General features: G+C 47.6%; 1 protein-coding gene across 5 annotated transcripts in view; it reads left to right on the top strand.

Moving 5' to 3' along the window:
* The window catches only part of B3GNTL1 (UDP-GlcNAc:betaGal beta-1,3-N-acetylglucosaminyltransferase like 1), a 928,550-nt gene that overhangs the window by 556,260 nt on the left and 359,209 nt on the right, over positions 1-13,081 (top strand). For 4 of the 5 annotated variants that reach the window (XM_068262527.1, XM_068262525.1, XM_068262526.1 and 1 more), the window contains one exon: positions 3,517-3,582. The exons of the other annotated variant lie outside the window; for it this stretch is intronic. In XM_068262527.1, coding sequence (XP_068118628.1) covers positions 3,517-3,582 — 66 coding nt within the window. The remainder of the gene's footprint in view (positions 1-3,516; positions 3,583-13,081) is intronic. 5 annotated transcript variants of the gene reach the window in all.

Below are 13,081 nucleotides of genomic sequence, written 5' to 3'. Positions count from 1 at the left end.
GTTACATTGCTGCACCCTCTGCCCATCACTCTATTCAGCAATGAATACTGGTGAGGTACATCTCAGGAGTGCGGTGTTACATTGCTGCACCCTCAGCCCATCACTCTATTCAGCAATGAATATTAGTGAGGTACATCTCAGGAGTGCGGTGTTACATTGCTGCACCCTCTGCCATCACTCTATTCAGCAATGAATACTAGTGAGGTACATCTCAGGAGTGCAGTGTTACATTGCTGCACCCTCAGCCCATCACTCTATTCAGCAATGAATATTAGTGAGGTACATCTCAGGAGTGCGGTGTTACATTGCTGCACCCTCTGCCCATCACTCTATTCAGCAATGAATACTAGTGAGGCACATCTCAGGAGTGCGGTGTTACATTGCTGCACCCTCTGCCCATCACTCTATTCAGCAATGAATACTAGTGAGGTACATCTCAGGAGTGCGGTGTTACATTGCTGCACCTTCAGCCCATCACTCTATTCAGCAATGAATACTAGTGAGGCACATCTCAGGAGTGCGGTGTTACATTGCTGCACCCTCTGCCCATCACTCTATTCAGCAATGAATACTAGTGAGGTACATCTCAGGAGTGCGGTGTTACATTGCTGCACCCTCTGCCCATCACTCTATTCAGCAATGAATACCAGTGAGGTACATGTCAGGAGTGCGGTGTTACACTGCTGCACCCTCTGCCCATCACTCTATTCAGCAATGAATACTAGTGCGGTACATCTCAGGAGTGCGGTGTTACATTGCTGCATCCTCTGCCCATCACTCTATTCAGCAATGATTACTAGTGAGGTACATCTCAGGAGTGCGGTGTTACATTGCTGCATCCTCTGCCCATCACTCTATTCAGCAATGAATACTAGTGAGGTACATCTCAGGAGTGCGGTGTTACATTGCTGCACCCTCTGCCCATCACTCTATTCAGCAATGAATACTAGTGAGGTACATCTCAGGAGTGCGGTGTTACATTGCTGCACCCTCTGCCCATCACTCTATTCAGCAATGAATACTAGTGAGGTACATCTCAGGAGTGCGGTGTTACATTGCTGCACCCTCTGCCCATCACTCTATTCAGCAATGAATACTAGTGCGGTACATCTCAGGAGTGCGGTGTTACATTGCTGCACCCTCTGCCCATCACTCTATTCAGCAATGAATACTAGTGAGGTACATCTCAGGAGTGCGGTGTTACATTGCTGCACCCTCTGCCCATCACTCTATTCAGCAATGAATACTAGTGAGGTACATCTCAGGAGTGCGGTGTTACATTGCTGCATCCTCTGCCCATCACTCTATTCAGCAATGAATACTAGTGCGGTACATCTCAGGAGTGCGGTGTTACATTGCTGCATCCTCTGCCCATCACTCTATTCAGCAATGAATACTAGTGAGGTACATCTCAGGAGTGCGGTGTTACATTGCTGCACCCTCTGCCCATCACTCTATTCAGCAATGAATACTAGTGAGGTACATCTCAGGAGTGCGGTGTTACATTGCTGCATCCTCTGCCCATCACTCTATTCAGCAATGAATACTAGTGAGGTACATCTCAGCAGTGCGGTGTTACATTGCTGCATCCTCTGCCCATCACTCTATTCAGCAATGAATACTAGTGAGGTACATCTCAGGAGTGCGGTGTTACATTGCTGCATCCTCTGCCCATCACTCTATTCAGCAATGAATACTAGTGGGGTACATCTCAGGAGTGCGGTGTTACATTGCTGCACCCTCTGCCCATCACTCTATTCAGCAATGAATACTAGTGAGGTACATCTCAGGAGTGCGGTGTTACATTGCTGCACCCTCTGCCCATCACTCTATTCAGCAATGAATACTAGTGCGGTACATCTCAGGAGTGCGGTGTTACATTGCTGCACCCTCTGCCCATCGCTCTATTCAGCAATGAATACCAGTGAGGTACATCTCAGGAGTGCGGTGTTACATTGCTGCACCCTCTGCCCATCACTCTATTCAGCAATGAATACTAGTGAGGTACATCTCAAGAGTGCGGTGTTACATTGCTGCACCCTCTGCCCATCACTCTATTCAGCAATGAATACTAGTGAGGTACATCTCAAGAGTGCGGTGTTACATTGCTGCACCCTCTGCCCATCACTCTATTCAGCAATGAATACTAGTGAGGTACATCTCAGGAGTGCGGTGTTACATTGCTACACCCTCAGCCCATCACTCTATTCAGCAATGATTACTAGTGAGGTACATCTCAGGAGTGCGGTGTTACATTGCTGCACCCTCAGCCCATCACTCTATTCAGCAATGAATACTAGTGAGGTACATCTCAGCAGTGCGGTGTTACATTGCTGCACCCTCTGCCCATCACTCTATTCAGCAATGAATACTGGTGAGGTACATCTCAGGAGTGCGGTGTTACATTGCTGCACCCTCTGCCCATCACTCTATTCAGCAATGAATACTAGTGAGGTACATCTCAGGAGTGCGGTGTTACATTGCTGCACCCTCTGCCCATCACTCTATTCAGCAATGAATACCAGTGAGGTACATCTCAGGAGTGCGGTGTTACATTGCTGCACCCTCTGCCCATCGCTCTATTCAGCAATGAATACCAGTGAGGTACATCTCAGGAGTGTGGTGTTACATTGCTGCACCCTCTGCCCATCACTCTATTCAGCAATGAATACTAGTGAGGTACATCTCAGGAGTGCGGTGTTACATTGCTGCATCCTCTGCCCATCACTCTATTCAGCAATGAATACTAGTGAGGTACATCTCAGGAGTGCGGTGTTACATTGCTGCACCCTCTGCCCATCACTCTATTCAGCAATGAATACTAGTGAGGTACATCTCAGGAGTGCGGTGTTACATTGCTGCACCCTCTGCCCATCACTCTCTTCAGCAATGAATACTAGTGAGGTACATCTCAGGAGTGCGGTGTTACATTGCTGCACCCTCTGCCCATCACTCTATTTAGCAATGAATACTAGTGAGGTACATCTCAGGAGTGCAGTGTTATATTGCTGCACCCTCTGCCCATCACTCTATTCAGCAATGAATACTAGTGAGGTACATGTCAGGATTGCGGTGTTACATTGCTGCACCCTCAGACCATCACTCTCTTCAGCAATGAATACTAGTGAGGTACATCTCAGGAGTGTGGTGTTATATTGCTGCACCCTCTGCCCATCACTCTATTCAGCAATGAATACTAGTGAGGTACATCTCAGGAGTGCGGTGTTACATTGCTGCACCCTCTGCCCATCACTCTATTCAGCAATGAATACTAGTGAGGTACATCTCAGGAGTGCGGTGTTACATTGCTGCACCCTCTGCCCATCACTCTATTCAGCAATGAATACTAGTGAGGTACATGTCAGGATTGCGGTGTTACATTGCTGCACCCTCAGACCATCACTCTCTTCAGCAATGAATACTGGTGAGGTACATCTCAGGAGTGCGGGGTTACATTGCTGCACCCTCTGCCCATCACTCTATTCAGCAGCTTGATGCTATATTGTTGTCTTGCAGGATGATGTCATGATGCCAGAGCGAATCAGATTACAGTATGAAGCAGCACGTCATCATCCACAGAGCGTGAGTATTGGTTGCTTTACTGCAATATTGTAAGTGATAACAGCACTAGCTAGAAATGCAGCAACTTACTTTTTGAACTCCAGAGTGGAATCCTCCTCTGGCAAAGATTGATACACCGAGCTGTCACTAAACTGTCACTCAATCTCATTTACATAATAACTCCTGTCCCGGACCACCAAACGCCCCGTCTTTGCCAAACATTGCCGGGACCTTCAGAGCGGATCTACACATCACGGATTTTAGCCTATTGCGTTTTGGAAACAAAAAATAATCTTTCCCTTTTGAAACCCAACTTTTTAAAGGGAATCTGAAGTGAAAATAAACTTATGATATACTGTAATGAATTGTATGTGTTGTACAGCTAAGAAATAGAACATTAGTAGCGCATATGAATCTCATATTGTTTCCAGTACAGGAAGAGTTAAAGGACCATTTTTGCGAAACATTTTAAATACATGTAAACATACACAAATAAGAAATCTGTTTCTCCCAGAGTAAAATGAGCCATACATTACTTTTCTCCTATGTTGCTGTCACTTACAGTAGGTAGTAGACTCGGACAGAACCGACAGGTTTTGAGCTAGTCCATCTCTTAATGGTGGATTCTTAGCATGGCTTTTATTCTTTATAAAGACATTCCCTGGAAATGATTTATACAAAGATGCTGACCAGCCTCCCTAATCGCTGCACACTTTTTTGACAGTTGGACAGAGCAACTGCCATTCACTAACTGCTTTTGAAACTAAACAAAACCCTGAGAATCCCCCATGAGGAGACGGGCTAGTCCAAAACCTGTTGGTTCTGTCAGATTTCAACTACTTACTGTAAGTAGCTGCAACATAGGAGAAAAGTAATTTATGGCTCATTTTACTCTGGAAGAATAACACTTATTTGTATGCGTTTACATGTATTTTACATTTTACAATTTTCTTGATAATGGTCCTTCAGTTGTTATCTATGCAAAAGAGCAAAGACATCTTCAGATAAGCTTTTACTGCAGGTTCATTCAAAGGGTCATTAGCCCTGCTCTGTTTCATAGTTTAAAATACAGAGTGTAATTTGTAAACTGCAAATATTAGAAAATGATGCAATATTATTAAAAAGAGCTATATGACTAAACATAAAAATATGAGACTCTTTTCTTTGTTACTAATGTTCTCTTATACTATCTGTATTACACATATAATTCATTATAGCATAAGTTTCTCTTTGCATCAGTGTCACTTATGGACAAAGTTCTTATTTTTAGCCAAATTGACCATATATTTAGAGTTGGGCCGAACGGTTCGCCGGCGAACCTGGTTCGCGCGAACCTAGGTGGTTCGCGTGCGGGTACCGCACGCGAACTTTATTGCGGAAAAGTTCGCCCCATTGCGGTTCGCCCCATAATGCACTGAGGGTCAACTTTGACCCTCTACATCACAGTCAGCAGGCCCAGTGTAGCCAATTAGGCTACACTAGCCCCTGGAGCCCCACCCCCCCTTATATAGGCAGGCAGCGTCGGCCGTGGCCACTCGTGTGCCTGCATTAGTTAGAGTAGGGCGAGCTACTGCAGTCTCTCATAGGGAAAGATTAGTTAGCCTTAGCTTGTCCCTGGCTGCATACCTGTTCATTGATCCTGCCACTGCATACCTGTTCATTGATCCTGCCACTGCATACCTGTTCATTGATCCTGCCACTGCATACCTGTTCAGTGATCCTGCCACTGCATACCTGTTCAGTGATCCTGCCACTGCATACCTGTTCAGTGATCCTGCCACTGCATACCTGTTCATTGATCCTGCCACTGCATACCTGTTCATTGATCCTGCCACTGCATACCTGTTCATTGATCCTGCCACTGCATACCTGTTCATTGATCCTGCCACTGCATACCTGTTCATTGATCCTGCCACTGCATACCTGTTCAGTGATCCTGCCACTGCATACCTGTTCATTGATCCTGCCACTGCATACCTGTTCTGTGAACCCACCACTGCATACCTGTTCTGTTCAGTGGACCCGCCACTGTATACCTGTTTAGTGAACCCGCCACTGCATACCTGTTCTGTTCAGTGGACCCGCCACTGTATACCTGTTCAGTGGACCCGCCACTGCATACCTGTTCTGTTCAGTGAACCCGCCACTGCATACCTGTTCTGTTCAGTGGAGTTTGGTGTGTCAGTGTGAAGCAGTACCTTAATTACACTCCCTGATTGATGTATACACATGCAAGATGTTTTAAAGCACTTTAGGCCTGTCATTTAGCATTCAATGTGATTTCTGCCCTTAAAACGCTGCTTTGCGTCAAATCCAGATTTTTCCCGGTGACTTTTGGCGTGTATCCCACTCCGCCATGCCCCCCTCCAGGTGTTAGACCCCTTGAAACATCTTTTCCATCACTTTTGTGGCCAGCATAATTTTTTTTTTTTTTCAAAGTTCGCATCCCCATTGAAGTCTATTGCGGTTCGCGAACTTTAACGCGAACCGAACCTTCCGCGAAAGTTCGCGAACCCGGTTCGCGAACCTAAAATCGGAGGTTCGGCCCAACTCTACATATATTATCGTACAAGCCATTAAAACAGTCATGGCAACTGGCCAACGTCTTTGTAACGTGGCACATTTCTTGGTCACTCCAGCTAAGTGCCTGTTTATGAAGATGAGACGTCCAGGTTGACCCCAATGTCGGAAGTTGTGGACGTTTGTCATTATTGATTTGTGTTGCGTGTAATGGGAACAAGAAAAGGAACCCAGTGCAGAAATTCAGAGAATTCAAATGAAGTTAATCAGGAAAGTTACCGGCCAAACTGCATCAAATGTAGTCACTTTCCAATACTCCAGGGAATGGCTGAAGAGCAGAAGGATTTTGACACACCAAATGTCAGGATTTTTGCAGGAGGTCTACTATCTGCTGTTAGGACCACTGTTGCAAAAAATTATAAACTAGATGTAATAACCTACAAATAAAAAGTTTGTTTCTTCCAGAGTATAATGAGCCATAAATGACTCTTCTCTTATGTTGCTCTCACAGTAGTTAGTAGAAATCTGACGAAACAGACAGGTTTATGACTAATCCATCTCCTCATGGGGGAGCCTCAGAATGTCATTTATTCATTACCAAAGCACTCCCTGAAAAAGATCTATACAAACATTCATCCCCCCACCTGTTTATCTACTATTCTGGCAGTTGGAGTGAGGAAATGCTGTTCACTAAGTGCTTTTGCAAATATATGGAACCTTGAAAATCTCCCTTGAGGAGATAGGTTAGTCCAAAACCTGTCTGTTCTGTCAGATTTCTACTACGTACAGTAAGTGACATTTTACTCTGGGAGACATGTACTTTTTATTTCTGTGTTTTCATGTATATTAAATTTTTCCAATTTTCTGCGATAGTGGACCTTTTAGATGAGACAGACCTTGTGCAGAAGATTGGACCCAGAGGCTTGGTGAGAATGTTTGGAATGGGTGAATAAACTGGAGCTAAGATGTCTTTATACCTTCAGCAGTTTTCTCATTGGTGAGAATAGGATGGTCTGACATTCACTATATACAGACACATGTGAGATACCTGGGCATCTTGTGAAGTAGTGTAGGGTATTAGGGGTAGGTGGTTGTAAAGGTTGTGTATATAATTATTATTTTGTATTTATATAGTACTAACATCTTCCATAGCGCTGTACAGAGTACAAAACAAATAGCGGGGAAGCGGAGATACACGAGATGTTCAGAGCTACAATCAGGACATCCAGCAATACAAATACAGACATAGCTGATGTGTGGTGTGAGACATCACCAATACTGGTGCATGTGCATATGATAAATTACATCAGAATAAGAAACACTAGGAGGAGGTCCCTGCCCTTGCGAGCTTACAATCTAGAGGGTAGTGGGGTGGATACATTAGGGACGGAGTCACAGCAGTTAGCGGATGAGGCAGTGAACCTTCCATGCTACCTGTAGCAAATTATAGGCTTGTCAAAACGGGGGTTTTGAGAGTACATTTGAATGTTTCCGGACCTGGAGCATGATGGACAGGCTAGGGAGAGCACTCCAAAGGAGAGGTGATGCTCGTGAGAAGTCCTAGATGCACGAGTGAAAGGAAGTGACTAAGCTAGAAGACAAGAGGGTCTCCTGGGAGGAGCAAAGGTTCCCGGTGGGATGGTATCTGGAGACCAATGAGGAAATGTCTGGAGGTGGCAACTTGCGTAGAGCTTTGTATGCTAGGATGAGGAGTTTAAACTGGATCCTTTGAGTAATAGGTATTCAATGGATAGATTGGCAGAGAAGGGCAGACTAGCAGGAGGAGAGGTGAATGAGGTGGGCAGCAGAGGTCAGCAGGGATTGGTAGAGAGGGGCAGCATCAGAGGAGTGGGAGGAGTGGTGGGCAGCAGTGGTCAGTAGACATTGGTAGAGGGGGGCAGCATCAGAGGAGCAGGAGGAGAGGTAGGCAGCGGAGGTCAGCAGGGATTGGCAGAGAGGGGCAGCATCAGAGGAGTAAGAAGAGTGATGGGCAGCAGAAGTCAGCAGGGATTGGCAGAGAGGGGCTGCATCAGAGGAGCAGGAGGAGAGGTGGGCAGCAGAGGTCAGCAGGGATTGGCAGAGAGGGGCTGCATCAGAGGAGCAGGAGGAGAGGTGGGCAGCAGAGGTCAGCAGGGATTGGCAGAGAGGGGCTGCATCAGAGGAGCAGGAGGAGAGGTGGGCAGCAGATGTCAGCAGGGATTGGCAGAGAGGGGCTGCATCAGAGGAGCAGGAGGAGAGGTGGGCAGCAGAGGTCAGCAGGGATTGGCAGAGAGGGGCTGCATCAGAGGAGCGGGAGGAGAGGTGGGCAGCAGAGGTCAGCAGGGATTGGTAGAGAGGGGCTGCATCAGAGGAGCAGGAGGAGAGGTGGGCAGCAGAGGTCAGCAGGGATTGGCAGAGAGGGGCTGCATCAGAGGAGCAGGAGGAGAGGTGGGCAGCAGATGTTGGCAGAGAGGGGCTGCATCGGAGGAGAGGTGGGCAGCAGAGGTCAGCAGGGATTGGCAGAGAGGGGCTGCATCAGAGGAGCAGGAGGAGAGGTGGGCAGCAGAAGTCAGCAGGGATTGGCAGAGAGAGGCTGCATCAGAGGAGCAGGAGGAGAGGTGGGCAGCAGAGGTCAGCAGGGATTGGCAGATAGGGGCTGCATCAGAGGAGCGGGAGGAGAGGTGGGCAGCAGAGGTCAGCAGGGATTGGCAGAGAGGGGCTGCATCAGAGGAGCAGGAGGAGAGGTGGTCAGCAGAGGTCAGCAGGGATTGGCAGAGAGGGGCTGCATCAGAGGAGCAGGAGGAGAGGTGGGCAGCAGAGGTCAGCAGGGATTGGCAGAGAGGGGCTGCATCAGAAGAGCAGGAGGAGAGGTGGGCAGCAGATGTTGGCAGAGAGGGGCTGCATCGGAGGAGAGGTGGGCAGCAAAGATCAGCAGGGATTGGCAGAGAGGGGCTGCATCGGAGGAGAGGTGGGCAGCAGAGGTCATCAGGGATTGGCAGAGAGGGGCTGCATCAGAGGAGCAGGAGGAGAGGTGGGCAGCAGAGGTCAGCAGGGATTGGCAGAGAGAGGCTGCATCAGAGGAGCAGGAGGAGAGGTGGGCAGCAGAGGTCAGCAGGGATTGGCAGAGAGGGGCTGCATCAGAGAAGCAGGAGGAGAGGTGGGCAGCAGAGGTCAGCAGGGATTGGCAGAGAGGGGCTGCATCAGAGGAGCGGGAGGAGAGGTGGGCAGCAGAGGTCAGCAGGGATTGGCAGAGAGGGGCTGCATCAGAAGAGCAGGAGGAGAGGTGGGCAGCAGATGTTGGCAGAGAGGGGCTGCATCGGAGGAGAGGTGGGCAGCAAAGATCAGCAGGGATTGGCAGAGAGGGGCTGCATCGGAGGAGAGGTGGGCAGCAGAGGTCATCAGGGATTGGCAGAGAGGGGCTGCATCAGAGGAGCAGGAGGAGAGGTGGGCAGCAGAGGTCAGCAGGGATTGGCAGAGAGAGGCTGCATCAGAGGAGCAGGAGGAGAGGTGGGCAGCAGAGGTCAGCAGGGATTGGCAGAGAGGGGCTGCATCAGAGAAGCAGGAGGAGAGGTGGGCAGCAGAGGTCAGCAGGGATTGGCAGAGAGGGGCTGCATCAGAGGAGCGGGAGGAGAGGTGGGCAGCAGAGGTCAGCAGGGATTGGCAGAGAGGGGCTGCATCAGAAGAGCAGGAGGAGAGGTGGGCAGCAGATGTTGGCAGAGAGGGGCTGCATCGGAGGAGAGGTGGGCAGCAGAGGTCAGTAGGGACTGGAGAGGTGATCATGAAAGAAGTTCCTAATTTGCTCAGCAAGGTGACTGGCTGTACCCTGAGAAGGATAGGAATTCATACCTGAATGCTGCACAACATTCCTTACAGAGCAGCAGCAATGCACAGCGGCTGCAGCAAGACACAGGCGACAAGAGGCGTTCTTTGTAGCTTCACCGCCGGCGTCCGTTCTCCAGGATCTCTCAGAAAACACATTGCAGACATTTCTCAGCCGCCAAGCCATCACAGCTTATTGTCCCTCACCCAGGTGTCACTTTTGACGTTTTGTTTTCTATTTTTTGACAGTTGCTATAACCTTTCTGAGCGAAAATATTTCCCAAAACAAACAGTAGCTTTTCTTTTCAAACCAGGCCTTTAAAAACAGATATTCACACAAATTCCTGCTATCGCTATGTCCTGGTGTGTGTACATAATACATAAATGACGTGTGTGTGTGTGCGCACCCATGTGTGCGCATGTGCGTGTGTTGTGCATGTGTGTGTGACTATGTATCTCCTACCCCACATCCCTGGGGCAGCAAATGTATAAATAATACTTTATACAACGCCTAAAGCCTTGCACACAAGCTAGAGGACCGGAGAGAGTCACCCCTGCTGTGCCTCTAGTGTGTGTACAGCAGCGGACATAATAGGTCGCCAAGAGATCTGCAGTGCTGGCTTTTCTCATCTGTCATGTGTCGCGCCAGTGTCCCTCTACCCCAGTGATCTGCAAACCTGGCTCTCCAGCCGTTAAGGAACTACAAGTCCCACAATGCATTGCAGGAGTCTGACAGCCACAGTCGTCATTCATAAAGGCAAATGCATTGTGAGACTTTTAGTTCCACAGCTGGAGAGCCAAGTTTGCAGATCACTGCTCTACCCCCTTCCATAACAACAGTACATGGCAGTGACCTGTAGGCTAGAAGTGTGTCTGTACAGCAGTTAGCACCATACTGTCGCTGATGGATTGAGCCCTGATCTTTGCAGGTGACAGTGACTGCATGTTTATGCACCATAAGAAGCGCCAGATCTCGCACAAGGCACTCTGGAGTCATGCTTGGCATTTCTGGAGAAGCATTCCAAGCTTTGCATATATAAGGGCTCTGACACACTATAAGCACTTTTCTGAGTGTTTGCGATTGGTCCGCTCTTTCTGAGCGCATTTTAAAAATCGCTCCCATTCTTTTGCATTAAAAGCGGGTAAAAATCACCGTAAGTGACATTCATTCTTAGTACAACATCCTTTTCCAGTTATAACAGCTTTTAAACGTGAAGCATAGCTTGACACAAGTGTCTTGCAGTGATGTACGGTTATCTTAGCTCATTCTTCATGGGCAAAAGACTCTAGTTCAGTCACATTCTTAGGCTTGTTTAAGTCTGGTGACTGCGATGGCCACTCCAAAATGTTCCAGCCTTTAATCTGCAACCATGCTCTAGTGGACTTGGAGGTATGCTTGGGATCATTGTCCTGTTGAAAGGTCCAACGTCTCCCAAGCCTCAGGTTTGTGACGGACTGCATCACATTTTCATCCAATATCTCCTGGTACTGAAGATAATTCATGGTACCTTGCACACGCTGAAGCTTCCCTGTACCTGCAGAAGCAAAACAGCCCCAAAGCATGATTGACCCCCCGCCATGCTTCACAGTAGGCAAGGTGTTCTTTTCTTCATAGACCTTGTACTTCCTCCTCCAAACATAGCGTTGATCCATGGGCCCAAACAGTTCTAATTTTGTTTCATCAGTCCACAGAACACTTTTGTGGTTTGTCCACATGACTTTTGGCATATCACAGTCGACTCTTCTTATTCTTTGAAGACAGCAAGGGGGTGCGCCTGGGAGTTCTGGCATGGAGGCCTTCATTACGCAGTGTGTGCCTTACTGTCTGAGCTGAAACTTCAGTACCCGCATCTGACAAATCTTTTTCCAGTTACTAAGCAGTCACACGGGGACTTTTCTCCACTTTGCGCTTCAGGTAGCGCACAGCAGTCAAAGTCAGCATCTTTTTTTCTGCCACAACCAGGTAGCGTTTCAACAGTGCCCTTTGCCTTGAATTTGCGAATGATGCTTCCTATGGTGTCTCTTGGTATGTTTAACATCTTTGCAATCTTCTTATAGCCATTGCCCTTCCTGTGAAGAGAAATCACCACTTCTCTTGTCTTCTTGGACCATTCTCTTGACTTCACCATGTTTGTAAATACACCAGTAAATGTCTAGAAGGAGCTGAGTATCACAGTCATTTTAAATCTGTCTAATTGGTGCTTATTATGCTTGATTGCTGCTCGTTAACATCCACAGGTGTTTTCAACACCTGATCGAAAACACTTGAATGTAGTTTTTAAGGGGTTAAACAATTGTGTCAATGAAGAAATCACAAAAGAAAAAAAAACATTTAATACTGTAATACAAAAATAATTTATGTCATTTTAGTTGCATTTGGCGCTTGAAAAAGTCCTTGTAAGATTTCATTCTGAACACAATTACAAATGTCCACTAAATTCTCTAAAACCCTTTACAGCATTGGGGGTTGAATCATTTTAAACACAACTGTATACCGTAGATATAAGGAGTGTAATTACCATAAAAGTGGGTATTCTTACTGCATTCTACTCTGTCACCACAGGGCCGCTTTAATAATAATACCACCACTATGCAGAAGCCCTTGTGGCTTGTGTGCCATCTTCCATGGCTGGGAACCTGATCCCAGTGCAGGCTGTGTCCCCCTCAGAGCTCTGCATTCTGCTCACTAAGCATTTGCAGCCCCTTGTTTGCATCTGACTGGCTGCGGCGGAGCCCGGCTCATTTGTGTTTACAGCTCTGGCGTTCCACGGAGCGCCCGTGTTCATTTTCTCACACCCACGCTGCCACCGCTGTTTCTATGCCTGTTTTTCTCAGCTTTTCAGTATAATAAGTGGCGATGGTGTTTATTCGAGTGTCCGTTCCAATTTTCCACTCCGACCGCCAGAGTTTGGCTTTGCTCAGAGAATCTGTTGACATCTCAGGAAAAATAAACATCTCAAGAAACTCATTGTGGAGAAACTGCCCAGGGGTCCGCACTTCCTGTCCCTACGAGCCCCTCGCCACCTTGGGGGATCACCTGGCGGAAACTTGGTCACTTGGCACGTTTGTTTATAATAAACTGAAAAAGTAGAGCGCGGATCGTCAAAATTTCATGACGTTTCTGAAGTGGCCAAAATTGTTTTCCCTCGGGAAAATTTGTTCTATTCCTCCTATTTACAACCCAGTTTCCAAACACATGTGA

The sequence above is a fragment of the Hyperolius riggenbachi genome, chromosome 12 (genome assembly GCF_040937935.1).
Source record: "Hyperolius riggenbachi isolate aHypRig1 chromosome 12, aHypRig1.pri, whole genome shotgun sequence".
Classification (NCBI taxonomy): domain Eukaryota; kingdom Metazoa; phylum Chordata; class Amphibia; order Anura; family Hyperoliidae; genus Hyperolius; species Hyperolius riggenbachi.
Note: the sequence above shows the minus strand (reverse complement) of the source record. Positions and strands in the feature narration are given on the sequence as shown.